The 27,954-nt window shown below is 45.4% G+C and overlaps 1 protein-coding gene across 4 annotated transcripts in view; it reads left to right on the top strand.

Moving 5' to 3' along the window:
- LOC121279936 (ubiquitin-like modifier-activating enzyme 1) overlaps positions 1–27,954 on the top strand; it is a 252,922-nt gene that overhangs the window by 117,488 nt on the left and 107,480 nt on the right. For all 4 annotated transcript variants that reach the window (XM_041191513.1, XM_041191514.1, XM_041191515.1 and 1 more), the window contains exons 19-21: positions 15,283–15,472; positions 17,823–17,908; positions 24,893–24,985. In XM_041191513.1, the coding sequence (XP_041047447.1) occupies positions 15,283–15,472; positions 17,823–17,908; positions 24,893–24,985 (369 nt within the window). The remainder of the gene's footprint in view (positions 1–15,282; positions 15,473–17,822; positions 17,909–24,892; positions 24,986–27,954) is intronic.

Raw genomic sequence — 27,954 nt, 5'->3', positions numbered from 1 at the left:
ATCAGTCCAAAATTCAGCTGTTCATTATAGCTGTGCAGATAATTGGGCAGGATTATGGAATTAGAGTAGATCATTACAATTGAACAGGTACAAGCTCAATGAGGCAAATGGATTCCTTCTGTGCAGTAATTTCTGCCCCATTATTACATATAACACTGTCATTCCTCCAAATATTATTGATGGGAATAGTAGGACTGTCACTATCAGTTATAGACAGGAGTGTGCTAGTGTGTCCCTGTCCCCCTCTTCCTTCAATCCGAATACACACACATGACAATCCAAAAGTACGAGTTCAAATCCCACTTCACAGATTCACAGAATCTCACAGTGCAGAAGAGGACCTTCGGCCCATCAAGTCTGCACCGACACGTGAGAAACACCTGACCGACCTACCTAATCCCATTTACCAGCACTTGGCCCATAGCCTTGAATGTTATGATGTGCCAAGTGCTCATCCAGATACTCTTTAAAGGATGTGAGGCCACCCGCCTCCACAACCCTCCCAGGCAGCGCATTCCAGACCGTCACCACCCTCTGGGTAAAAAAGTTTTTCCTCACATCCCCCCTAAACCTCCTGCCCCTCACCTTGAACTTGTGTCTCCTCGTGACTGACCCTTCAAGTGAGCGGAACAGCTGCTCCCTATTCACCCTGTCCATGCCCCTCATAATCTTGTACACTTTGATTAGGTCACTTCATAGTTTTCTCTGCTTCCAACCTCTCTTCACAACTTAAATATTTCATCCCAGGCAACATCCTGGTGAATTGCCTTTGCACCCTCTCCAGTGCAATCACATCCTTCCTATAAAGTGGTGACCAGAACTGCACACAGTACTCCAGCTGTGGCCTCACCAAGGTTCTATACAACTTCAACATGACCTCCCTACTTTTGTAATCTATGCCTTGATTGAGAAAGGCAAGTGTCCCATATGCCTTTTTCACCACCCCACTAACATGCCCCTCCGCCTTCAGAGATCTATGGACACACTCGCCAAGGTCACTTTGTTCCTCAGAACTTCCTAGTGTCATGCTGTGCATTGAATACTTCCTTGTCAAATTACTCCTTCCAAAGTGTATCACCTCACGCTTTTCATGGTTAAATTCCATCTGCCATTTGACAATCCCATTTATATCTTCCTGTAGCCCAAGACACTCAACCACTCAACCTCACTGTTAACCACCTGTCCAATCTTTGTGTCAACCGCAAGCTTACTAATCCTACGCCTCACCCCCCCACCCCCACCCCCACATGGTCATCTATGTCATTTATATAAAATGACAAATAATAGGGGACCCAGCACAGATCCCTGTGGTACGCCACTGTACACTGGCTTCCAGTCACTAAAGCAGCCTTCTGTCATCACCCTTTGCCTCCTACAACTAAGCCAATTTTGAATCCACCTTATCAAATTACCCTATATCCCATGTGCATTAGCCTTCTTTAAGTTTCCCATGTGAGACCTTGTCAAAGGCCTTGCTGAAATCTATATAAACTACATCAACTGCACTACCCTCATCTACACACCTGATCACCTCCTCAAAAAATTCAATCAAATTTGTTAGGCATGACCTCCCTCTGACAAAGTGATGCTGACTACCCCTGATCAAACCTTGCCTATCCAAGTGGAGATAGATATTCTCCTTCAGAATAGTTTCCCTACCACTGACATGAGACTCACTGGTCTGTAGTTCCCTGGCTTATCTCTACAACCCTTCTTAAATAGCAGAACCACATTAGCTGTTCTCCAGTCCTCTGGCACCTCCCCTGTGGCCAGAGAGGAATTAAAGATTTGGGTCAGAGCCCCTGCGATCTCCTCCCTTGCCTCTCTCCGTAGTCAGGGCTACAAGTCATCCGGACCTGGAGATTTGTCCACTTTTAAGCCTGCCAACACATCAATTACCTTGTCACTCCCTATATCAATTTGCTCAAGAAACTCACAGTCTCTCTCCCCAAGTTCCATATTTTCATCCTCATTCTCTTAGGTGAAGATGGATGTGAAGTATTCGATCAACAATTTACTAATGTCCTGTGGCTCCACCCATAGATTGGCCCCTTGGTCCCTACTCTTTCCCTAGTTATCCTCTTCCCATTGATATACATATAGAATATTTTGGTATTTTCCCTACTTTTACCAGCCAGAGCTTTCTCATATCCCCTCTTTGCTCTCCTAATTGCTTTCTTAAGCTCCACCCTGCACTTTCTGTACTCCACTAATGCCTCTGCTGATTTGCTCCCCTTGTGCCTGCTAAAAGCCTCTCTTTTCCTTCTCATCGTATCCTGAATATCTCTGGTCATCCATGGTTCTCTAGGCTCCTTCCTATCACCCTTGAGGGAACATGTTGAGCCTGTACCCACCCCCCCCCCCCCCATTTCCTTTTTGAACACCCCCCACTGCTCTTCTGCAGATTTCCCCACAAGTAGCTGTTCCCAGTCTACCTTGGCCAGATCCTGCCTTATTTTACTATAATCCGCTCTCCCCAAATCCAAAATATTTTTTTGCAACTTGTCTATTTCTTTGTCCATAACAAGCTTTAAATTGTACCATGTTGTGGTCACTATCACTAAAATGCCCCCCAACCACCACCTCAGCTACCTGTCCGGCTTCATTCCCCGGAATTAGGTCCAGCACTGCGCCATCCCTTGTTGGACCCTCTACATATTGACCTAAAAAGTTCTCCTGTACACATTTCAAGAAATCCACTCCATCCAAGCCCTTCACACTATGTCTATCCCAATTAATGTTGGGAAAGTTGAAATCACCTAATATAATTACCCTATTGTTATTGTTTTTACACACCTCTGCAAATTGTGCACATGTTTGCTCCTCAATTTCCCACTGACTTTCTGGGGGTCTATTATAAACACCTAACAATGTGGCTGCCCCTGTTTTATTCCTAAAATCTATTCACAAAGCTTAATTCGATGCCCCCTCCAAGATGTCATCTCTCCTTACTGCAGTAACTGACTCCTTAATTAAAAATGGAATGCCTCCTCCTCTTTTATCCCCTCCCCTGTCTCACCTGAAGATTCTATATCCTGGAATGTTGAGCTGCTAATCCTGCCCCTCCCTCAACCACGTCTCAGTGATAGCTACTATATCACCATTCCACGTGTCAATCTTCACCCTTAACTCATCCGTTTTACCTGCAATACTCTTGGCATTAAAGTAGAGGCCACCCAGCTTGCCTTACTCCCTTGAAACTTAATGCAGCTGTACTCCCTCTGACTTGATAGTTTTACTGTATTATGACATGTCGCTATTCTGCTAACATTGTGTCCCCTCCCCCGTCGAATTAGTTTAAACTCCTCCCAACAGCACTCGCAAACCTACCAGTAAGGATGTTAGTCCCACTCTGATTCAGATGTAGACCAAGCCACTTGTACAGGTCCCACCTTCCCCAGAAACCAACTCTTAAGCCACGTATTCATCTGCGCTATTCTCCTATTTCTGTGCTCGCTAGCATGTGGCACTGGGAGTAATCCAGAGATTACAACCCAAGAGGTCCTGTTTTTAGTCTACTGCCTAACTCCCTGAATTCTTGATGCAAGACCTCATCCCTCTTTCTACCTATGTCATTGGTACCAACATGTACCATGACCTCTGCCTTATCACCCTCCCCCTTCAGGATGCCCTGCAGCTGTTCAGTGACATCCCGGATCCTGGCACCAGGGAGGCAACACACCATCCTGGAGTCACATTGACGGCCACAGTAGCGCCTATCTGTTCCCCTGACTATGGAATCCCCTATTATTATTGCTCTTCCTCTCTTCGTCCCCTCCTGTACAGATAGGCTGCTTAAGGTGCTAGAAGCTTGTCTCTGTCTGCACTCCCTGGAGGAACCAGCACCCTCATCAACCTTTAAAATGGAATACTGATTTGTGAGCGGGACCCCAGGGGACTCCTGAACTACCTGCCTGTTTCTCTTGGACTGTCTGGCAGTCACCCATTCCCTTCCCTCAAGTCCCTTCAGTTGCGATGTGACCACCTCTGTAAACGTGCTATCCACGATGCTCTCAGACTCGCGGATGCTCCAGTGTCCCCAGCCGCCGTTCCAGCTCTGAAACCCGAGCTTCCAGGAGCTGCAGCTGGACACACTTCCTGCACACATGCTGGTCCCAGGCACTGGAAATGTTCCCAGATTCCCACGTGGAGCTCACCACATCTTCAAGCTCTCCTGCCATGACTTATCCCTTTAAATTAAACCTTTTAAATCAATTACTCTAGGGCCCTTCTTTCCTAAATCTCATTACTGTAGAGTATACAAACTATAACCCACAAAAATACCTTAACCTATAAGCAATAAAAGTGGTAAATACTTACCCAACCTTACCCACTACTTACCAGTCATTCCTCTCCCTTGTAGCCTCTACCAATGCAGCAGGGCAAGACCACTCTCTTAAGATTTAAGAAGTTGGATAGCAAAGAAAAAATGCAAAGAGCACCTCGTCCCCTCTGCACCGAATTCCCACTGTGCACCAAATTGCCAATACCCACACTCACTCTGGCTGTGTCTCACTCAGGATGAGGTCTCTCCCTTGCTCTTGTGCAAGTTGTAAAATTTAATTCCTAAATCTGGTAACTTACGGGTAAATACTATCGATATTCATGTAGAAATCATCCAAATTAGTTAAAGGAAAAACTCAACTGATTTACTACTTGCTTTTCAGGGATAATAAACCATGCCCAGTCTGGGTCTACAGGTGACTGTAGTCCCACAGGACCTGGTTGTCTCTTTGGCCTGAATTTTTCAGGTGGCGGGTGGGCAAGCGAAAGAGCGCAGCAATCTCCGAGGCATGGAGCTACCTCAGGGGGATCTTTTCTGAAATAAAGTAAAAAAATTATTTAAACATGCCCCAGCTCATGTGACAGTGTCACATGAGCTGGGACATGTTTGTGAATGTCGCAAAATTTATCAAATTATTTTATAAAACCTTCAGGACACCTCATTCCGCCAGTGGATGAGGTTCCTTGAAAAATGCGAAGGCTGCTTGGGCTCTTCGCCTGCCCACCAACCTTAATTACTTTTTTTAATGGCCTTAACAGGCCGTTGACAGTTCGGCGGGTGCGCAGCCGACTCCGGCACGCACCCACCAGACGAAAGGTCGAGACGACGTCCAGACGCACGTCCGACATCATCCCGCATCATTTTACACCTCGGCGTGTCTGGCCCGCCCCTGCAAGCCAACAGCTAATATTCTGGCCCTTGTTCTCTGAAGCTGCCCGAGTTGTCGGAGCAAGTGACAGGCAAACCAGGGAAAGGACTTTAAGTCCCAACGTTGCCGCATCTTGAAATAAGTTTTCAGAAATATGTGAACAGCAGCTTTGTTGCAGTGAATGTTTTATAGAAAATATGCTAAAAGCAGACAAAAGCAAAACCCATGCAGAATTGCATTTTTTTTAAAAAAAAAAGATTTGCACCATTCCACCTTTTTTGTTTTTTTTTAAATCAAAACATGGGCTCAGACTCAAAACCAGCCAAATAGGAACTGGTCATTACAGGAAGATGTACAAGTTATGTCTTCAATCTCTTGCCCCGTCACAGATACCGTACACTTCTATTTTCAAACTTTTCATTTATCAGATCCAAACTTTGAAGCTGAACGAACTTCAGGGCGTGGAAAGAGGACAGGATTAGAAAGGCTTCTTTCTCTGCCCTCAGTTTGTGGATTTTGTTTTGTGTCTAAGCTGTGTTTCTCTGTGTGGTTGCCTGGTGTGAACCAGAACAAGGACTGCCAGTCAGATGTGATTGGATGTGGATTTTACTGCATTGCAGTTCTCAAAAACTACATCCAGCAAAACAGAACAATTTACGTGACGATTGACAGTAAGAAGCAAAACTGATCAATAATAGCAGCTACTGTAAAGCAAGCCAATGTGTGGGTTCAACTGTTTGGACATTAACTAATAATCCACCTTGACAGGAAATTTGCCTTGTTTGAAAATCAAACGTCCTCTATTTCTCAATAAGGATTGAGTCATTTGTCCACTCTGTATAAGTTGTAATGGGTATAGCATTGCAGAATCACGTATGCCTGTTCATACTTGTTTGCGATTGCAAAGGGAAAAGGTGAGAGCAGTTAGGCGCACCTCATTTTGAAACCTTAACACTGAAGCAACAATTGAAAGGTCAGCATACCATCTAATCACATCAAGGAAAGTCTAGGCAAGTGGGAAATGACGTAAGCATCGGTGCTTTCTCTTTCTTTCCCATCTCTCTCACTCTATCCCTCTCTGCATTTCCCAATACCCCCGACTACATGTGCTTAAATTCACCGTATCACTAAAATTTAAATGTTGCACTTTTATTTAACCAATCGCTGTCTGGCTGGTTGCTCAAATGCAGTACCTCAAGCCATCTGCCACTCTGTCACTTGATAGGTGATTGGCATTTTGGAAAGAGATCAACGTGTTACCTGAGTCAATTAAATCCATTTTTCACAAGAAGGCAGAGGCCCCCTGGTTCTCAGTTTATTCCAGTTCGTCCTCTTTGGAACACCTGCTCTGTGAAATGCCCTGTGATGTATGGAGGTGATAAACCACACGTCTGCCATTCATAAATAAAAATAGTTAATGATAAGGTTCACGTTGCCATCTCTTTGCAAGTCCAGACCAGATGATAGCATAAGGACAGGTGATAGAGTAGAGGTAGGGCAGTGGGTGGGGATTGTGGCTTGTTTTCTGATTAAATTCCTCTGCAGCCTTAAAACCCGATGCTTCTATAAGATATGGGAATTGAATGAGGAAAACATCGGACTCTTGAAGTGAGCTGGTGTCCAATTTCCAGCTTAGAACCCTGTAGCCACCACGACAGTTTTCAAGTTTAATTGGCTGGAACTGTTTTGGAAACTACATGAACTTTGAGGTTGATTTCAAAAGAAAGAGAAAGAGATAAAGTGCCGTGCTATTCGGTCCTGTTGCATTGTTTCACAGAAGTCTAATCCAGCACGGAAATACAGCTAATCAAAGTACCACCGGACTAAGTAAGGAAACATACAAAGGCAATGCCAGCTATGACAGGTTGGGCATGGGCACCACGCCATCTCAGTAAAACACGCAGCTGAAATGGAATAAAAAGAAAAGACCACAAGGAATCTGAGATCAAGAAAGAAAGAAAGAAGCTGGAAATGTGCAGCAGTTTGAGTTGAGAAGGATTTTGTTTGCACAGCAAGTTATGATGCAAAGGAAGCAATTTGGAAAGGGAATTAGATAAACAGATCTACGGAGAAAGTGTAGGGAAATGTGACCAATTGGACAGTTCTTTCAAAGATCCAGTACAAACACGATGGGTTGAATGGCCTCTTCCTTTGCTGTGTCATTCTATGATTCTATGATGTGCAGGGTTATGGGGAAAAAGCAGGAGATTGGCACTAAGTTAAAACGCTCAGGTGCAGATATGATGGGCCGAATGGCCCCTCTCTACACTGTAATGATTCTGTGATTAGGGTCCTGAGGGACCCTAAAAAGTGAAAAGGTAGGTTAACGTTTCAGGTGTAGGACCATTCCATCAAAGGGACTACACCTGAAGCATTAACTTATCTTTTTACAGATACCTATGGACAAGCTGTGTCCCTACAGCATTTTCTATCTTCATCACGGTCAGATGGGAAGTGTCTGAATGCTGAAACCAAGAATGAAACAGACTAGAGTAAAATGATATAGCCAATAAGCTATTTAAAGGAATATTGTTTGGTAAATAGCCCCAAAAAGACTTTAGCCAGCCTAGACGAGTATGATGACGTTATTCATCTCCAACAAGCTTACCTGTTTTATTTTTAAAAACCACAATCTTGAAAGCTAAAATTATATCACAAAAGTTTATACTTGTGGCAATGTAACCTGTACAATGTGCAGTGTTCCAGTGGCACAAATAAACACAGGAAGCTCAGATCAGCAGTAGGCCATATATACAAAGCTTAGTGTAGTAAGATCTCCCAAATCACTTCAGAGGTGAGGGAAAGATATGGGGTGGAGGAGGTTATAGGGATGGGAAGGACTGAGACAATGATGGGATTTAAACAAAAAGATAAGAATGTTAAATATGAGGCTTTAAAGAATTGGGAGCCAATGCATGGGCAAGGTTATTGGGCGAGTGCGTTAGGATATGGGAACTAGAGTCCTGAATAAGCTGAAGTATACAGACAGTGGAGGATGGAGGTCAGCCAAGAACGCAACTGGGGTGGTGCCAAAGGTTTGGGACAGGGGCAGATTATGTGGTCTGTGGAAAGAGCAGGGGAGAAGGGCCTATTTGGCCAGCTCTCTCAAAGAGCCAGCAGAGACACAATGAGCCAAATGTCATCCTCCTGCGCTTTGTGATCTTACAATCACATGATTTTCTGATATGGTGCTGGGATTGAGCGATCTTTTTGTTGGAGAGAATTTGGAGTCGGAGCTCAGCTCAGGGTCATCCAAGAGTTGATAATGTCACAGAAAGGGCAGCCTTCACAATGCCTGCTAATAAAACATAAAACCAAGGGCTGAGTAAGGGAGACCAGTCTGTGTAAGGACGACTTCTTTTGTAAGGTTGACAGTTCCGCAGCTATTGAAATGGAGTTCCTCTGAAGTCTAACTGTGTAACATATTGGCTGTCCTCGTACTTACTGTGTCTCCCACTCCATCACAAAGCCATGGAGTGATCACCTGGCTCAGGAAAGGATTGAAGTGTGATGTGTTGTTAAGAGCAGCTTGCAGCAGAGGTAGTTAATGCTTTATTGGAAACAGGATTCCAGTAAGTGGCACCTCCCACTGCTGTTTGTACTACAATTTTGTTTTCCTCTTAACTTTCAGCAATCGCTCCCTCAGTGCGGGCTTGCTCCAACCTGTCAGGTATCAGTCGAAACTACAAACACTTTTCTGGCTAAGGCACATTTAATAAACCATCCAATTCTCCGCGAGGCCTGGCACTCAACAGTTTCATTTTTGGCTAAGCTTTCAATTTCTCTCAGTTTGGCAGAATTTCTATTCTCAGAACTATTCAGACTGGGTGTCAGCTGGCCCCAGAGTCAAGAGGATGTTAGGCTGAGCGTTTTGTGTGGTTGCAACCTGTGCAAATGGTGACAAATCTGGCAAACTGTGTTAGCTTTCCCATGATGTGCACTACGTTTGACCCAAGTGATCTATCGACAGGCGGATTATGTATGATATTTCAGTTCACATTGTTAAGTGGGTGGGGGAGGAGTTGGGGGGGGGGTGGTTTGTGGGGGCGATGATGTTCTTGCAATTCTGTGATGTTCTTGCAATTTTTAAGATGTCGAACATACAAATTTGACAGGCAGCTAATCCATTAAGCCTGCCCTGTTTTCATGATGGCTGGAGCATCAACACTTCATGCCTCCCTCTTACTATCTTCTGGCTCCCATCTTCCTGTGCACGTCTCGGCAGCATATAATCTCATGGGAGGGGCTAAAAAAAAAGGAACACAGTCAGTGGGCCAGTCAGGGAAAAGAATGCTCTGGAAAAAAGCTGTAGTAACCCCTTGCATCCCCAGTGGCCAACAGGAGCTTTTGCCAATTCTTAGCTAGATTGGTTGCAGTTTTAGCTCTTGGTAGCACTGCACTCAATCTTCCCAGTCATATATTTCCATTGAGTGCTTTCCAGCCTCGCATGGGGAGAACGGAACAAATCTTGGCCCACTTTGCCTGCTACAATTTGTAGCTCAAGAGCTCTCTTTAACAGTCGTGATGAAATCCAAATTGTAGATGGCCCCATCCTCCCACCTAAAGGAAGCCAAGTGGAACCTCCAGGAGAACAAATGCCTGGGAAAATCAAACTTAAGAACGTACGAACGTACAAATTAGGAGCAGGAGTGGGCCTTTCAGCCTCTTGAGTCTGCTTCGCCATTCAATAAGATCATGGCTGATCTTGTGGCCTCAACTCCACAGTCCCTCCTACCCCAGATAGATTCTTGATTAACAGGGGAGTCGGAAGTTATATACCTCTGCCTTTCACCTTTCAGGTTTTCGCAAGAGGTTCTGCCTTCACTTTCTGTAACTCAGTTTGAATTCAGGGCAAGACTGGAGACCCAGCTCTCTTGTATTTGCAATGACCTCATTCTGCATTAGTTATTAATTTATCGAAGAGTGTAACATGGCTCCATCCACGTAGAACAATGCTTTGAGGAAAACCACAGGTTCGCTTTTGCGAAAGGGCTTTTTGGAAAGTTGATGTCACGTTTGACAGTTGGAGCATTATCTTTTATATTTAAGCATTGACACTCCTCCAACTTTCCCTCTGTTTCTCGCGAGGCTGGGCATTAATGGCTCAACAGCTTGGCCGTCTGGTCCCAAGGAACCTCACCAGCATGAGCTAGGCCACCAGGGAGAACATCTCCGGCTGAGCGTACATCAGATTTTAGTTTTCCTTTCGTATGTCTAAGAGTTGGGGGAAGGAGTAGAAAAGCTCGTGGCCACCACTTGGGCCCTTCCTGGCCAAGATGAGGAACTCAGTTTTCTGGGGGTGGGGGTTGCGGGTCATGGCATGATGGGGTTGGGGGGGGGGGGAGGGGGGGTGCGTGGAATTCTGTCAATGGCTCCAGGATGTGTGATACCAGCTCACATTGGGCTTGTGCAGCCCAAGGTTAACTGCAGCATTTATATTGGCTTCAAAGCGACCCGCAGAGCTCCGTCACATGCTCCCGAGACTCTTACTGGATGAGAGAGAAATATTTCCAAGAATAACAGAGAAGATTGTAAGGTAAACCAAGAAGGGAGGATTCATCCTTCCCCTCCTAAGACGGAGATAAATGGAATAAAAACAATAGATGGATAATAACTAACCTATATGGGGGCAGGGGGGGACGTCAAGGTGGGTGGGCTGAATGAATAATTTGACCTTGTTGCATCACCCCAATGATGCAATCTGAATGCTGTGAATGGATTGCTGCCCTCTATTTCCTATAATCCTTGCATTTGTATAGTGCCACATCAGGCTTTACAGACTGTGAATTGCTTTGAAGTGCGGTTAAGTCAAGAAATATCAGTGAGGGCGGTTTTATTATCCCCTGTAAGCTTTCAGAATCAGAATGGCTGCTGTTTAGCAGCCTGTGCGATGTCCTTTATCTATATGCATTTTACAGGTGCTTTCAAGGCACAGATGTATTTTCTGTTAAAGTATTACAGCTGGCTGCAGCAATCCCGAATCCAGCATCGCGGTATTTTCTCATCCTCCCGTGGCAGACTGGTTCTGTCATTTAGCTGAAATGAGTTTACCAACGCAGGAGCAGTGTGATTAATTTTTATGATTCATTCATACCCATTCGGTTAGATTTTCACAATCCTGCTGTTCCCAGTTCCTTTGATAATCACCTCCTGTGGTAACACCTGCATCTGATCTTATTTTTGATTGTTCGCCTTTTGTTCACTTTCTTTTCAATTCCTCTTTTCATTATGAATGAGGAGAACCTAGTTTCACCATCTCAAAACATCAGGATGTAGACAAACCTAAAAACACAGGGCTTCCAAACAGATCATTCCACTCAGGCCACAAGTACAACCTTCATTAGGGCCAACTTAGGTGCTGCAGTCTTGTTGATCCCGATTTTGCTCTTTCCTACATATCCGACAACAACAAATTGCATTTATATAACACCTTTAATGGAGGAATGCATCCCAAGCTGCCTCAGAGGAACATTTGACACCATTTGACACGAAACCACATACCGAGATAGAAGGGCAGGTGACAAAAAGCTTTGTCGAAGAATTAGGTTTTAAAGAGCACCTTAAAGGAGGAGGAGAGAGAGTAGGAGAGGCAAAGACATTTAAGGAGGGAATCCCAGAGCTTCGGACCTATAGGCAGCTGAAGGTACAGCCGCCAGTGGTGAAGCAATTAAAGTCAGTTGCTCAAGAGACTAGAATTGGAGAAGCTCAGAGTAACTGAAAGACGTAGAACATGGCTGCAAATTTCCAGAGGCTAGTGGCCTAACCAAGTTGGATTTTTGGCACTCCACCACCTTCAGAGTGAAGCCACAGCCAAACCATCCTCGTCTCCCCTACCCTTTCAGCATTTCAAAGGGACCATTCCCTCAGTGACATTCTGGACCACTCCTCAATTTCCCCTGTTACAATCCCCGTTAAGGAACCATAAACCAAAATAATCAAATTTACTGAATGACCCCAGACTAAATTACTACCAACAAGTTTCCATTTTTCTTTACCTTTTACTTTACACAGCTGAAACAACACAAATTAAATATGAATTAACGGGCAAATGATGCTTCAAGCAAAAAAGGTAAATTTCACTTTAAATGGTAGACACAACAAAGATACATCTTACACAATTCTCTTTCAGCATGCATGGCTTTACATACTACAGTTCCACAATATACTGTTCTTTATTCACGCAGTGTAGGTTAGGAGTGCTACCCAACAGCTTTCACCTTTGAGTTTCACAGAGATGACTATCAGCAGCAAGGCACACTTCTACAAACCCTCTCCCTTGGGTCACAACGGTCCTGATGGTATAGCTTTCCAGAGTTCCTTTTCAGTCAACTAAACAATAACACCCCAGTTCATGGTTTGGCCACTTGGGAAAACACCAGCCCCTTATTGTCTCTGAGCTAGTCACACATCTTCCCAGGTTTTAGACTTTTACTTTAGCTAGCCTGCACAATACCTCCATAGGCCTCTGTCTCCTTTTCCACCAAACAGAAAAATAGACCTCTTCCTGAGAGTGATTTGCTTCTTCTCCTCGCAAGAATTCAGGTGTTCCTCTTTCTGTCTCTGTCTGCTTTCTGTTTGTGTTTGTGTCTGCATCCCTCCAGCTCCTCTGCTTGTAGCTCTCCTTTGTGTCTGTAGCTCTCCTTCGTGTCTGACCATGTGGTGTCCATATCTGAACTTCCTTAAGAGGTACTGCTTCCAGGTCAAGGGTCACCAGGTCACATGGGCCAGTATTTTTATCCAAGAAAAGTACAACTGGTCCCTTTACAGTTCATGCAAACTCTTGAGTCTTTTTCAAACATTCTTAAAAACAACAAACATTTTAAATAACTTAAAAATTTTCCGTACTGTACTGCTTCCGGGTCAAAGGTCATCACGCCCCCAACAACCCACCCCACCTTCCTACAGCAAATTTCCATGCAAGTTCAGGAATGCAACACCTGCTCCAGGTAAAAAGGGCAATTTATGTGCATGCTTTTCAATTTAGTAAACTGTATTCGCTGATCACAATGCAGTCTACTTTACATTGGGAAGACTAAACACAGATTGGCCAACTGCTTCATGAAACACCTTTATTCATTCCACAAGCATGACTCTGAACCCCTGGCCAGCTGAGTGTTTTCAGGAGTTTCTGATTCTTTCAGATTTCTGCTGTATTTTGCTTCTGGAATAGAAGATTCCTGTTGGGGTAGGAGTGGGTGGAACCTCTGTTGCGTTCCTAAACTCCTGGCGTAAAAGGAATGGGAGCCAGCGGGATGGGATAATTCATCAGATTTCCTATTGCATCCACAACCTGAGCTCTGAACAACCCAAGTGCCAGCACAAGATTGGCATCGTCCTGCTGGCTGCAGCCACTGAATGTGGGGCACTCAGGTGTCTTCTAGATCGGGGCCAAGGCCTGGAACACTGAAGATGATAGAAGCCTGATAAAGGAGGCCGATTCATGGGCACCAGTTTCATTTTGTTCCCCCTGTCGCATCCCCTCCCCTTTCCCACCACCCTAAGCGATTGCCCAAGAGCTACCGATTCAGGTGTGTGTTACCACCCCCCCCCCCACACCTAAAAATAGTTAAATACCAGAACCCGTGCTGAAACCTCAGTAGAATCAGGATGCCTTCTCTGACGTGAGGGACAGTTCCCGCTCTGCCACGGTTGCTGTATTTGGGGCCCATATCTCAATTCAAATATGCCCACGTGGCACAAAAATATCTTTGAATTTAGGGTCTTGGGTTAACCAGGCAATGCACCGTACCGGGTGGAAATCTAAATTACAGACACCCTGCAAGTTTGGGCCGAATTGTAGAGGGGGAAGAGGTTACTTACTTGGAAACGTTTCTCTCCCCGGTTGTAGATCATGACTTGTGATGTCCCCAGTGCAATTTAGTTGGTTCAGAGGAGAGGTCTTTTCAATCTTTTCAATCCCAGTGTGCAATCTCCCATCGTCACACCCTGGCCCTCATTTCACTTTCTTCTCTTCTCTCTCTTATGTTCGAATGTAGTGTTGGACAGAATTAAATGTGAAAAAAGCCAGACTTGGACAAAATTCAGCTTATCATTGAGGACAACCCACGCAGCTTGTAATGATAAAGTTTGTTCTGTTTTAACAAGACACATATCAAGCCCTGCTCCAGCAAGCTCTATTCTCTTTTAAGCAAGTCATTTTGAAACACATAATTATATCTGAAAATTTGATAAATTTGAGAGAAATTAGGCACAGATGTGTTCGTATGTTCCTTTTCACCATATCCTTAGTGAGGCTGGTGCCATCGTCTTGCTTTTTCTCTGGCTTTCTTCAAGCCTCCCTCAGTCCACATCTCAATCTTATCCATGTATCCAATTTTTCTTCTTGCTCTTCTGTGTTTACCCTCTATTTCTCCTTCAATTGTTGCCAAGACAAGGCTGCCAGGCTTTGTTTTCAATGTCCTTACTTGGCTATCTTTCTCTCTGTAACTGTACTTAGCCACCCTTTTGATTCCTGAACTTCTACTCTGGCTCCAATCCACTCATTTGTCCTTCTGTCCATCCAGTTGATTCTGGGCATCCTCCACCATACCCACATTTCAAAAGCTGTTATCCTCTTCCCATCCTCTTCAAAATCCAACTCTCACACCCATAGAGTGCAACACTCCACACTAGTGACTGCGCTGGACATTTTTCAGCTTCTAGACATTACTTAAGACACTGGTCACGCCTCCTGCCACAGCTAATCTAACCTGGATTTCATTCTTGAATGTGACGTTGGTGTTTATCTACGAGCCAAAATATTTGAAATTGTCCACTGCCTCTATCCCAGTGCTTCCAATCTTGACTTTTCCATTGTCATTTGGAGCCATGACGTTGGTCTTTGCCTCAGTTATGTTCAGCCCAAAAGATTCACTGTGTCTTTGACTGGACCTACCATAGTTTCTAACTTTTCCTTTGTTTTAGCTATGAGTGTGGTGTCATCTGCATACCTAAGATTCCATATGCTACGACCATAGGTTTGTACACATGTGAACACATTTGCAAGTATGTACAAGTACACATTCTTGACTGTTGTACCTCGATTTTAAATACTTTCCTGCACTGGCTTGATGTTTTATTGAACTGCATCAGGTGCACTTGGCTAATTTTCTTCACCTTGTATTGACAGCCCCTCCACATGGACTACATTGTAGCAGCAGCTAACCTGCAAGCGGAGAACTATTTTATACCAGGCTCTCGGGACAGAGCGGAAATCCAGAAGGTACTCTTATCCGTTGATGTTCCTCCATTTACCCCAAAATCAGGGGTGACAATCCACACCAGCGATGCAGAGATGGAGGCAGCTGGAGGTTCAGCAGGTGGGTTTGCCCGTTGGTGACTGGCTCTGTGCTTGTTAGCTTCACGTACGAGAGACAATGATACCTTCCCATTGTCCATTACTACCAACCAGGCAGTCACCTTTGCAGGTCGCACTCCTTTTTGGTTTAAGTAAAGGAGGAATACAATGTACGCATGCATCATTAAAGCCTGCATTTCTGTAAGATTCTTTTATTATTTTGGACTGACATCATACACAGCCTGGAGATCTGTGCCCCCAACCTCTTGCAATGACGAGCTGATATAACTGACTGCTTGGAAACGTGTGACCACCCCAATGTCCAGTCCCTGACTTGCGCTCTGCATCTTCCCACCTCATTGTGACTGGAGTCAACCACTTGCAACGAAGAAAATCCTGGGTCTGTTGTGACCCAAATTTTCTTCTTCTCTTACTTTTGTATGGATGAACACAGAAACCCAAAATCCTCTCACCCACCCTTAAGACTCATTCCCATTGTTCCATGTGAAAAGGCCATGTCTAGCCAATAACTCCCTTTCAGTCTATGTTTATCATGATTGTCAGGTTAGCGTAACAGCACAGTAGGAGAAGAGAGGGATGGCATTGCTTATCCAAAACTCCCATTATAAGAGCACAAGAAATGGGTGTTCGATGTAGTTCATTAGGGCACTTCCATTACTGCCATTCTGTAGATCAAAGCTGAACTTCTACATCAGCTAATACTTTCCACAACTTTCCTGACTCAAATGCTGTCCCTGTCCAGTGATGCCAAACTCCAAGAATGTCCATGTTTGAAAGTCAAGGTGACATCCACAACCCCCTGGGGGAAGAAATTTCTCCTCTTCAAGCGAACCCTTTACCCTGAGATCATTACCTCTAGTTCTAGACTTTCCAGTCAGTGGAAATGGCAGGAGGTCTCACCCCAAGAGCCCCGTGTTGTCTCTTTTCCAGAAGGCCCACCAAATTAAGTGCCAATCATGCACCTAAGTGGCCAGTGGTGGGCTTTCTACAGGGTCAAGGACTTTGTGGATGGGAGTCCTGCCCGCCAAGAGCTGCCAGCCAGTGAGAGGCCGGCATCTCTTCCTAGCTCAGCAGCACTGGAGAGACGGTAGCTGCTGCCACCCAGGGTCCAGGATTGTCACGGCACCCAGGCTACACATGAATGATAGCAAGAAGGGGTGGGGGTCAGGGGAGGGGATCAGCAGCATGGAAGGGGGTGGATCTCAAGCAAGACGTTCCCTTCCCAATGCCGGGTCCCTCGATCAGGCACTGAGTGCCTTTGAACAAGGGAACCCCCCGGAAGCCTGCAAACAACCCCAATGGGGTTTGCTTTTCGGGCTTCCTGCCTGGCGTGTCCCCCTCCTGCCACTGGGTGATTGGAGTAGTGGGATGAGGCCCTTGAGTGGGCATTAATTTCCCACTGAGAGGCCTCAACTGTCCGCGGGCCTTCCCACCATGGACTTAATTGGGCAGAAGCAGGAAGGCAGCAAGGTCCCCATCTGCCAACCTCTCACCTGATTAAATGCACCACCTCACCACCAAACCCACCACAAGAGAGGAGATTAAGTTCCGCCCAGCACCTTAACATCTACCTGGTCGCCCTCTGAGAATTTTATCCATTTTAATAAGATCTTTCTAATTTACCAAGAATCTCAGCCTTTCTCCTCGATTTACTGTTAGCATGAAGACTCAGAACAGCAAACGTGGAGTACTGGAAATGTTAAGCCCCTTTCCCTCGCTGTGCTCCATGTTTTTGTTCCCTCCTTTTATTTTCTGCTGTAAATTTGATCTGAGAATTTAATTTTGTGACCCTCCATCGAGCTCTGCGAGTTTACTGCTCGGCTGTGTAAATAGCCAAGCAGCCACGCTCCAGTGACGGCCTTGGGAGTGTGACTGCTTCCTATTAGTGTCAGCATGCTCACTCTGATAAATGTGTGTGTCTGTGCATTCATGCATTTTCATATTAAGAGAAAATATCTTTTGGATAAAACCTTTGTCGCTTTCAGAAAAATAAATCCAAGTGATGGCGGTTTATCAAGATGGAGCACAATTGTCTTTCATTCGCCAGCCAGCTCAGGGATCTGACAAAAACTGTTTAATGCCCTCTGTAACATTTCACCAACGCCTTAACCCAAAAATAAAAGCACAAGCAATAAAAGAGCTGATGTCGGACAGATTGCAGAAACCAAAATAACCCTATTAAACCCTTAAGTACACAAACGGATGATCACTTTCAACTGTTTTAGTTTTCCTGATCTTATTCTGTAAGAAAAATTGTCTCTCCTGACATTTGAAGGGTATGAAGCCGAGTTTTCATCAGCATCGTATTAGACTTTCTCTAAACTCAGCTCCTTAACTGTTTTCTGTTTCAGAAAGCGAGTGTGTGGCGGAACTAAAAGAACTCCTTTCCTCTCATAAGAACACCCTACTTGAGATGCAACCCATTGACTTTGAGAAGGTAAATTCGGTCTCACCTACTGAAGATTCGTTGGAGGATCTCAAACATGAAATTGGCACGTTTTCCCTCCTTCGTACTTGCTTTTCTTAGAGAGTTCAGGGTACTTTAGTGTGGGAGATGGTGTAGTCGCGGTGATGTCACTGGACTTGTAATCCAGACGCCCAGACTAATGCTCTGGGGACAGGGGTTCAAACCCTCACCATGGCAGCTGGTGGAATTTGAATCCAGTTAATAAATCTGGGATATGAAGTTAGTCTCTGTAATGTTGACCATGAAACTATCATCGACTGTCGTAAAACCCATCTGTTTCACTAATGACCTTTAGGGAAGATAATCTGCCATCCTTACCTCGTCTGACCTACATGTGACTCCAGACCCGTAGCAATGTGTTGACTCTTAACTGCCCTCTGAAATGGCCTAGCAAGCCACTCAGTTCAAGGGCGATTAAGGATGGGCAACAAATGCTGGCCTTGTCAACAACACCACATCCCATGAAAGAATAAATAAGAATAATTTTTTTAAAAACTTCCATCTGTCAGATACACCTTCAAATGCTGATTTCTTGGAGACTTGTAGGCTCCTTCTTGTGTTGCCAGGAAAATGAAGCAATGTTGATCTCAGATGAGCTCTACCCTACCCTGTTAAGTTCAGTATCACTGTTTCAGTCGTTCACTCTTCACACATTCTGCTATTGTGTGGGAAAAATCTAACTTGCAACGCTGACTTTTTTTTTGTAACAGCAGGAGCACCATTTCGCCTCCTTCATGCAATGCATTGTTTATTTTTTTGCATTCCGTTGGGGTGTTTTACTCAGTTCCAGTGTACATGGTCATGGTCTTTGTCCCTCTCTATGATGGGCAGCAACTGGTGAATAGCAGCCTGGCTCTCCTCCAGTGGGTTGAGCACTAGTTTCGATGGGCCAGAAGGGAAGCCTCACCCGTGATGCAATTGAAATTAAGATTTATAAAGGAATTCACAATAGTCATGACTTTGGAAGAGGTGCTAGTGAGTGAGTGAACCTGCTTCATTGGTTTGTAGATGTAAATGGAGTAACTCTCCTTCCTCCCTTTGCTATGACTTTACTCACTCAATTCTTGGCACCCTTCTCAGGTGCTGGTTTCCACTCCTCAGGAATGTCATCTTGACTTTCAGACATGGACATTCTCGGGGTTTGGCATCACTGGACAGTATTTGAGTCAGGAAACTATTTTGGAGGGTTATGGCTTCTAGCATTTTATTCAAATATTTGCTCATTTATCAATCAAGTTTGATGAGCACATCAACAGAATGCAGCAAGCAACTAGTGACTGTCTCCTGGCAGTGGGGGGTGGGGTGGGGGTTGGGGGGGGGGGTGGGGTGGTTGGTGGGGGGGAGGTAGGGGTAGAGGTGAGTGGGTGGGAAGAAAGGTAAACGTGATCTCTCTGCAATCAAAGGTGCCAACGTGGTGATGCACGTTCTGACTATGTAAAGCCCCTCTGGGAAACTCAGTAATGTGATACCTGAACTAGGCAGGTCCATGGTGTTCCAGTGCACCATGGAAGACTGACCAATCAGTCTGACCCAGGAATGAAATTTGGACTAGACCTGTCACTGTTCAATGGGATTCTTCCCATGCTACCCTACATGACCCTGAAAGCCAATGCCAAAATGAAGATGTTGGTCCTAGATGGTGGTCCAAGAAATGGGGAGTCTACCAGTGTTTGACACTGGCAGTTCCAGCTGTTTGGACTCCAGCAGCTCCCTTACATATACTTGGAGAGGTGGGGGGTTGTGGCAGGCAGTGAGCAAGATCCCTGTGCTTTTGACTCTGTCAACCCACACTTGAGTTCTCTGGACTTGGATTAGTAGAGTATGTTGTAATAGGGGGCATCTTGCATCAAACAAAAAGTTGACAGGTGTAGAATGTTTGCCAAGAGCTTGTTGCGCAAGTACTCAATGATGGCGATGGGTTCCCATATGTGTGTCATAGCATCTGACCGACCAAAATGAAAATGTACCGAGCATAAGTCAACAGTGAAGCTATCCCAGACCTGTAGGCAAGAGTTCCGCTTTTTTGGGTGATGGGTGGGGATTGGAAGGGTTAGTCGGGGGGGGAGAAAAGTTGAGCCTTGTTATTAAAATGGAAAGTGTGACAGCTTCCTTTCTAATGCTAACCTGGGCTATTTATTGCGTTTGTTATGGTAATAAATCTTTCTGCAACATCACAATTGACCTGCAAAAGGCGGTTTAAGCTCTTTCATTTTGATCCAGAAGTTAAACAGATGTTTTGAGGTTAAAGGTTGCAGAAACCACAGATGTTTTTTGTTAAAATTATATATCGATCAAATTTACACAGGAAATTAGGTGATAGCATAGATCAAGTTGAAACCAATTTAGAACCGGTTTTAAAAGAGAAAATGAGAGTATGGGTTGATGCTCCATGGAGTGCAGTTCCCAACCTCCTCTGCTGCAATATTTAAAACTTATAAATAGAAAAACTTTCATCACTGTCTTCATCTTCTGAAATGCAGAGGGCAGGTCAGGTGATCTTGTCTATATCCAGATTCTCACTGGTAATCCTGTATAAAACATCATTACTGACTAGCTGGTTTTTATTTGTTCATAAGATGTCTGTGACCCTGGCAAGGCCAACATTTGTTGCCCAACCTTAATTGCCCTTGAGAAGGTGGTAGTGACCTACCTTCTTGAAACGCTGCAGTCCATATTTTGTACTGTTCCACAGTGCAGTTAGGAAGGGAGTTCCAGGATTTTGACTCAGTGACAGTGAAGGAATGGCAATACAGTTCCAATTCAGGATGGTATGTGACTTGGAGGGAACTTGCAGTTGGTGGTGTTCCCCTGCTTCTGTTGCCCTTGTCCTTCTAGGTGGTAGAGGTCGCGGGTTTGGAAGGTGCTGTCAAAGGAGGCTTGGCAAGCTGCTGTGGTTCATCTTGTAGATGGTACACGCTGCTGCCACAATGTGCCAGTGCTGGAGTGAGTGAATATTTAAAGTAGTGGATGGGGTGCGTGAGAGAACTAAGAGATAAGCACATAGTGTGAAACTGCAGTCACATTGTAGGCCAGACTACACAGGGGTGACAGGCTCCCTTCCCTGAAGGACATCAGTGAAGCAGTTGGATTATTAGAGCAGCAGCAATTTCCTGGTACCTACCAAATTTATTGAATTCAATTTTGAGATTTTCGATGATGTGATTTGAATTCATGACACTGTGCTGTCAATTCAGTCACATAACCACTAAGCTACCATAACCAATGGAGAATAACCTACGGAACATAAATTCATATCTGCAATGCATATTCTCCCGTCCCCAGCAGCCCCATTGCCCACCGCACCACAGCGAGTTCCCAGCACAGGGAATGTGCTTTCCCATAGGAAGGATGATCAATGAACAAATCACCCCTGGATGAATTTATGCTCCTCTTAGCAGCTGAACAGTAAAATATAGAAATAAGTGAATTTATGATGCACCTTGTCATAGGAGCACCAATCTTTTGCTTTTGTGAGAACATAGTCTTGGGCTAAGGAACCACACAGGGCCAAACAAAGTTTAAACCCATATGCCCGTTGATTTACATTGTTGTTGGCATTGGTATGTGCGTACTCCAGTTAGGAGTTATCTTCCCAAACATCCATGCCCGCAACCTTCAAACAGGACAAAGCAATAATATAGTAATATAGGACTATGTAGATGCAAATAGGGCTGATTCATGTGGGCTGTGAAGGCCTGGTTTTCTGGGCAGGAATGTTATGGCTAAGAGCTTGCACGTAGTCCAAAAGTGCAGCTCGACTCCCCCACCTTCACACCTTGTTCCCCAAACACTTCACACAATGAGCTACTTCTGAAGTGCAGAGCAGAGTTTTATGGGCCCTTGGGAGTGGGTTGGGAGATGGTATGGAGTGGGGGCGATTGGAGAATTGGTGGTGGGGGTGGGGGGTGGGGAGGTGGGTGTGGAGTGCCCTTTGCCTCCCTGACTCCATGGAATTTTATCAGCAGTGGGGAAGGTGGAGAACAGCCTCCCTTCCCAGAAGCCAACTGAGACGCTTAAGTGGCCAATTAAGGGCCTCTCCCTGCCACAGTTGGCATTTTACCAGCAGTGGGAGGCCCTCCTCTACATGAGGAGACCACCCAGTAAAGCCTGGCAGCCTCCTGGGATTGGGATGGGAGCATGCCCTCTGTGTCCCACGCACAACCGCCCTCAACAGGAAGGGCCATGCCTACAGATCCTCCCGACCCCTCCCTATGCCCTCAGCAGCCACTCACCACCCCACCCCACCCCACCCCTTGTGAGGGGCTGCCTGACTGGCCCCAGAAACCCTCACCCCACTCACCTTGGCCCCAGGGAGGTGTCCATGCTGCTTCCCCAGGCCAGTTGCAGTCCCAATAATGGCCCCCATTCCCGATGGTGCTGCTGGGACTGAAGAGCTGCCAGCCCTCCAATTGGACAGCAGCTCTTGGAGGCAGGATATCACTCCTTAAAAGCTCATGAGCCTCAATGGTAGCTTATTAGCTGCCTGGTTGCTGCAGAATCAAGTCAAGGTTCCCTGAAACAGCCAAGGCTTTCCAGCCCACAGTCTGCCATTACGTAGGTAAGTGCAGTAGCCTTTTGACAATAATGACACTTCACAAACAGCAAGGAAGGATGAACCGCTCTGTTTTTTGAGGTGGTATTGGTTGTGGGATGAAAGCTGCTTGGACACCAGGAGAACTCCCTGCTTTTCTTCAAGAGTTAGCACGTGGGACATTGAATGTGCGGTCAGACAAGACCTCAGTTTAGTGTCCCATTGGTGGGCAGGCCACGCAGCAGCAATGAAGAACTCCCTGAACTCTGCTGAGGCACCTAAGACCTAATGTGAGGCTGGAAGGTTCAGATCTGAGCAATATAACTGACAGGTTTTGGAACAATGGTACATGCCATGGACACTTTCACTGTAGAGAGAAAGAGATGAGTTAATAAAATGGGTAAAAGGTTATGTTTTCATAAATATATAATGTTTGTGTGTATATAAATAAAATATGTACACATTTATGATATGTATGTACATGTGGAATGTGCATCCTGCATGGTGTGGGAAGCCGTGCAGGCACAGAGTGCCCTCGTTGACTACATCTGCAGGAAGTGTCAGCAGCTGCAGAAACTTGAGCTCTGGGTTGCAGAACTTGAACAGCAGCTGGAGTCACTGTGGTGTATCCGCAAGGCTGAGGATAACGTGAATAGCACATTCAGACAGGTGGTCACACCGCAGCTAAGAAGTACATAGACAGAGAGGGAATGGGTGACCGCCAGAATATCTAAGAGAAACAGGCAGGTAGTGCAGTAATCTCCTAAGGCTATCTCACTCTCTAACCATTTTTCCATTTTGGATACTGATGAGCGAGATTGTTCCTCAGAGGACTGTAGCAAGAGCCAAGTACGTGGCACCACCGGTGGCTGAGCTGCACAGGAGGGAAGGTGAAAGTGCTATAGTGGTAGAGGATTCCATAGTTAGAGGAGCAGACAGGTGTTTCTGCAGTTTTAGACGTGACTCCAGGATGGTATGTTGCCTCCCTGGTGCTAGGGTCAAGGATGTCACAGATCGGCTGCAGGACATTCTTTTGGGGGAGGGTGAGTAGCCAGAGGTCATGGTCCTCATTGGGATCAATGACATAGGCAGGAAAAGGGATGAGGCCCTGAAAGCAGATTTTAGGAAGTTGGGAAGAAAATTAAAAAGCAGGAGCTCAAGAGCAGTAATTTCAAGATTACTCCCACTGCCACATGTTAGTGAGCACAAGAATAGGAAAATTGAACAGTTCAACACATGGCTAGAGAAATGGAGTAAGAGGAAGGGCTTTAGATTTCTGAGGCATTGGGACTGGTTCTGGGGCAGGTGGGACCTGTACAAGAAGGACAGGTTACACCCCAATAGGACTGGGACTAATGTCCTCGCGGGGAGGTTTGCTAGTGCTGTTGGGGAGGGTTTAAACTAAATTGTCAGGGGTGTGGGAACCTGAGGGGAAATTCAAAGAGGAGAGGAGAAAAACTGGCAGTGGAAAGTAGAGAATTATTAACTGATACAGAGGATATATCAGAGAGTAGTATTGTGGTAAATAGAATACTTGGAGAGTTTCATAGAACTAGAGTAGGCTGTAGTGAGTCATTAGATGGGGTCAGAGCAGGGGGGTAGGTTAAAAAGCCTAAATCAGGATTAATGTGCATGTATGTGAATGCAGGGAGTGTTGTTAATAAGATTGGTGAACTACAGCTACAGGTTGACGAATGGACAAACGTGATATTATTGCTATAACAGAGACCTGGCTCAAAGAAGGGCAGGACTGTGCATTAAATATCCCTCGGTGCAAGGTATTTAGGAGAGACAGGAAAGGAAGAAAAGAGGGGAGAGTGGGTGTATTGATTAAGGTTCGTATTACAGCTCTGGAGAGAAAGGATGTTCTGGAGGGGTCAAGGACAGTGTCTCTCTGGCTAGAAGAAAAAAATGAAACAGGTGCAACAACATTGGCCGGTGTAGTATATTGATCACCAACTAGTGGAAGGGATGTAGAGAAACAAATTTGCAAAGCAATTAGAGGAAGGATTATAGAACATTTATCATGGGAGTACATCAAGAACTAGAGGGCACAGATTCTAGATAATTGGCAAAAGGAGTAGAAGTGATGTGAGGAAAAACTTTTTCACCCAGTGGGTGGTTGGAGCCTGGAACAAACTTCCTGAAAGTGTAGTGGAGGCAAGTTCGATCGAGATATTCAAAAGGGAATTGGGTTGCTACCTGAAAATAGGGAATGTGCAAGGTTAGGGGCGATAGGGCAGGGGAGTGGAACTAGGTGAAATGTTCTTTTAGAGAACCAGTGCGGACTCGATGGGCCGATTGGCCTCCTTCTTCACTGTAAAGACCCTGTGATATGTATGCGTGTGCATGTGCATGAGTGTGCAATATACACCAAAATACACATCCTTGATCTTAAGTAACAAGAATTATTTAATTTGCAGGATGATGACACAAACTTCCACATGGATTTCATTGTCGCTGCATCCAACCTGAGGGCAGAGAATTACAACATTCCAGCTGCCGATCGCCACAAGGTAGGCAGCACGCACCTGGAGAGAGCACTTAGAAATGGCACGCACAGACAAGCCAGGGAACATGATCCTCCACTGTAAGTGTGTAGAGCAGGGGAGGGGAGGGGTGGGGGGGGTGAGCTCAAACCACAGCGTGTGCTGATTTCTGTTTAATGTTTGCCAAGTGAGCTGAGCTGGAACCTCTGAGACCCAATTAACAGTCACAGGGTTAGCAACATCCTGGAAATAATTAATCATTGTGCATAACCTCTAACAGGACCATCCCCACCGCGTTGGCCTGTCGGCTTTCACACTACCTGTAAGCACAAGCTTTCTGTCACTGTAACATCTGCAGATCAAGATTGATACCAACAATTATGCACAGGATATTAGCACGGAGTGGTCAGAGCAGCAAGTAGAATTGCCACCTTTTATTAACACTGGAGGAATGTTGTTCCTCATTACATAGAATTTCCAGCACAGAAACAGGCCATTCAGCCCAACTGGTCTGTGTTGGTGTTTATGCAGCACATGAGCCCCTTCCCACCCGACGACTTCTATGCATACCAACATAACCTGTCTCCCTCATGCACTGATCTAGGTTCTCCTTAAATGCATCCATGCTATACATCATAACTGCTCCATTGGTTAGCAAGCTCCACCTTTTAACCACTCTGGGTAATGATGTTTCTCCTGAGCTCCTAAGATATATTCATGACTATCTTAGTGAGGTCTTGTGGTGCAGTGGGTAGTGGCCCTGCCTCTGAGTCAGAAGCTCTGGGTTCAAGCCCCAATCCCAGCACTTGATGGCCAAGGAAGGTGTATTCATAATGTGGGGCCAAACAGGCTGAGTATCAACTTGTAAATCCTTCCAACATACGCCAATGGCGGGTGTTAAGAATGGGAGCGATTCCTGCTCAGCCATGTGATGGGAAAAAAAGTTAGGCCCTCTACCATCACTATCCATAGTTAGGCCCTCTACCATCACTATCCATAGCTCCAGCTGACTGGAACATGCATGTAGCCACAATAACTTGAGCTTCCTCAACTGTAACACGCACCATCTCATGTTTACAATCCCTAGCTTTGGAAACATCTTCTCAATGTCTACCCCTATAAAAACCCTTTCATCATCTTAGGTCACCCCTCAGCCTTTGCTTTTTTAAGAAATGACCCCTAGCCTGTTCAATCTTTCCTGATGGTTATATTTTATTCCTTGGCCTGAATTTTTCAGTTGACATGCGGAGATGGGCCCGACACACCAGCGGGTAAAATGATGCAATGACATCGGGCATGTGTCCCAACGTCATCGCGCTGTCTTGCAATGTTTCATTCGGAGCGCGCGCACCGGAGTTGGCTGCATGCCCGCCGATATTTTAACAGCCTATTAAGGTCATTAAGGAACTAATTAAGGTCAACTTTACGCTGCCCATCCAACCTTACAGTTGGCGGGCAGGCGAAAAGGTTTTTAGGAATCCTCAACCAATTAAATTTTTAAAATTTTCTGAAATATAAAAACATGTCCCATCTTATGCGACACAGTCACATGATGGGACAGGTTTAATAACATTTTTAAGCCATTTATTTCTTTATTTGAAAAGTGCTTCGATCTCCCTGAGGCAGCTCCATGCCTCAGGGAGATTGAAGCACTCTTTCGCGTGCATGCGCAAAAGAGCACTGGCCCTGACTCTCCCTCCTCCCCCAGCCCGCGCAGGTAGTGCTGAGAGCTACCGTTCACGTCTTACGCTGGGCGGGCCTTAATTGGCTCCCACCGAGCCCATCCGACACGGGAGAAACTCAGGCTCTTATTTCTTTCCCTCTAACTTGTGTCTCCGTCTCCTGCCGGTGGTGACTTAAGTTTTACCGAGCCCTCTCCAGCTTCCATCCCAATGCCAATCTTTCTGCTTGAGCCAGTTGACAGTGACAGTCAACAAGCTGCCTGACTTTGGTGAAAGCATCACTGCCAAACCCAAGCCGGTCCTTGCCTGGTGTCCACATACACACGCCCCACAGCAGGAGCCACTGGTGTGTCAGATCACAAGGCCCGGGAGTTAAATAAAAAGCCAGGGATTGATTTCCAATGTAATGGGTGTGTCTGGCTCACCTCATCATCCACCAAACCCAGAGTTAAAACTGGGGGAGTGGGGGGAGCCAGCTGGAATCAGCCTGGGATCTTCTACTCAATATGGCTCATTACATTTAGTTGAGAAAGAAGGAACTTATATCTATAAAGCACGCTTCACACCCTCAGGCAACCCAAAGTACTGTAAGACCAAAGAAGAACTGTTTGTAGTCAAATGTTGTAATGTAACAAGCTGAATCTTGGAGGCAGGGTGCCTTTGATAATGCTGGAATCCTTTGTTTGGATCAGAAAATTGTTGGGAACTGGTAAATGTTTCAAATTGCATCTTTCACCTTGCTTTGTCCGCACTGTGACAGAATTAAAAGGTCCACTTTTGCACTGCCCTAGAAGGTGCCTGACCCCAAGCAGGAACCATACGTTTACAAATGGGTGCGAAATGTTCCAGTCTGAATTTCAGGCGAGCGAGTGCAATGTGCAGAGATCCAGTCAGTGAAAACCTCCTAATTCAGTGCCAGGCTTCAACAGAAGCTGACTGAGGGAGTTACTCATTAGCTCTAGCCCTGACTTTTAGGTACAGAGCCCAATGTTCAAAAAAGAAACAACACTGGCTCTGTGCCAGTGCACTTAACATCCTTAATGTTTCTAAAGCAGATTGTTTATAATAATATTAAAAGTGATGGCAGGCAGATGGAGTCTGATTTACAATCATTCTGTAAACGTGCACTCTGAAACTCTTCCTAATGATGTTAGTTGAAAAATGTTTACTATTAATTCTACACACTGGCCTGGCTTAAAAACGCTTGATTTAACTCTACTCTACCCTAATTTCGTTGATTTCTATTTTCACCTTTCATTGGTTATCCCAGCTCCCGATTCCTTTCCACCTCTCTGTTGTGTCCATACCAGCACA

Source organism: Carcharodon carcharias, chromosome 7, assembly GCF_017639515.1.
Source record: "Carcharodon carcharias isolate sCarCar2 chromosome 7, sCarCar2.pri, whole genome shotgun sequence".
Lineage (NCBI taxonomy): Eukaryota > Metazoa > Chordata > Chondrichthyes > Lamniformes > Lamnidae > Carcharodon > Carcharodon carcharias.
Note: the sequence above shows the minus strand (reverse complement) of the source record. Positions and strands in the feature narration are given on the sequence as shown.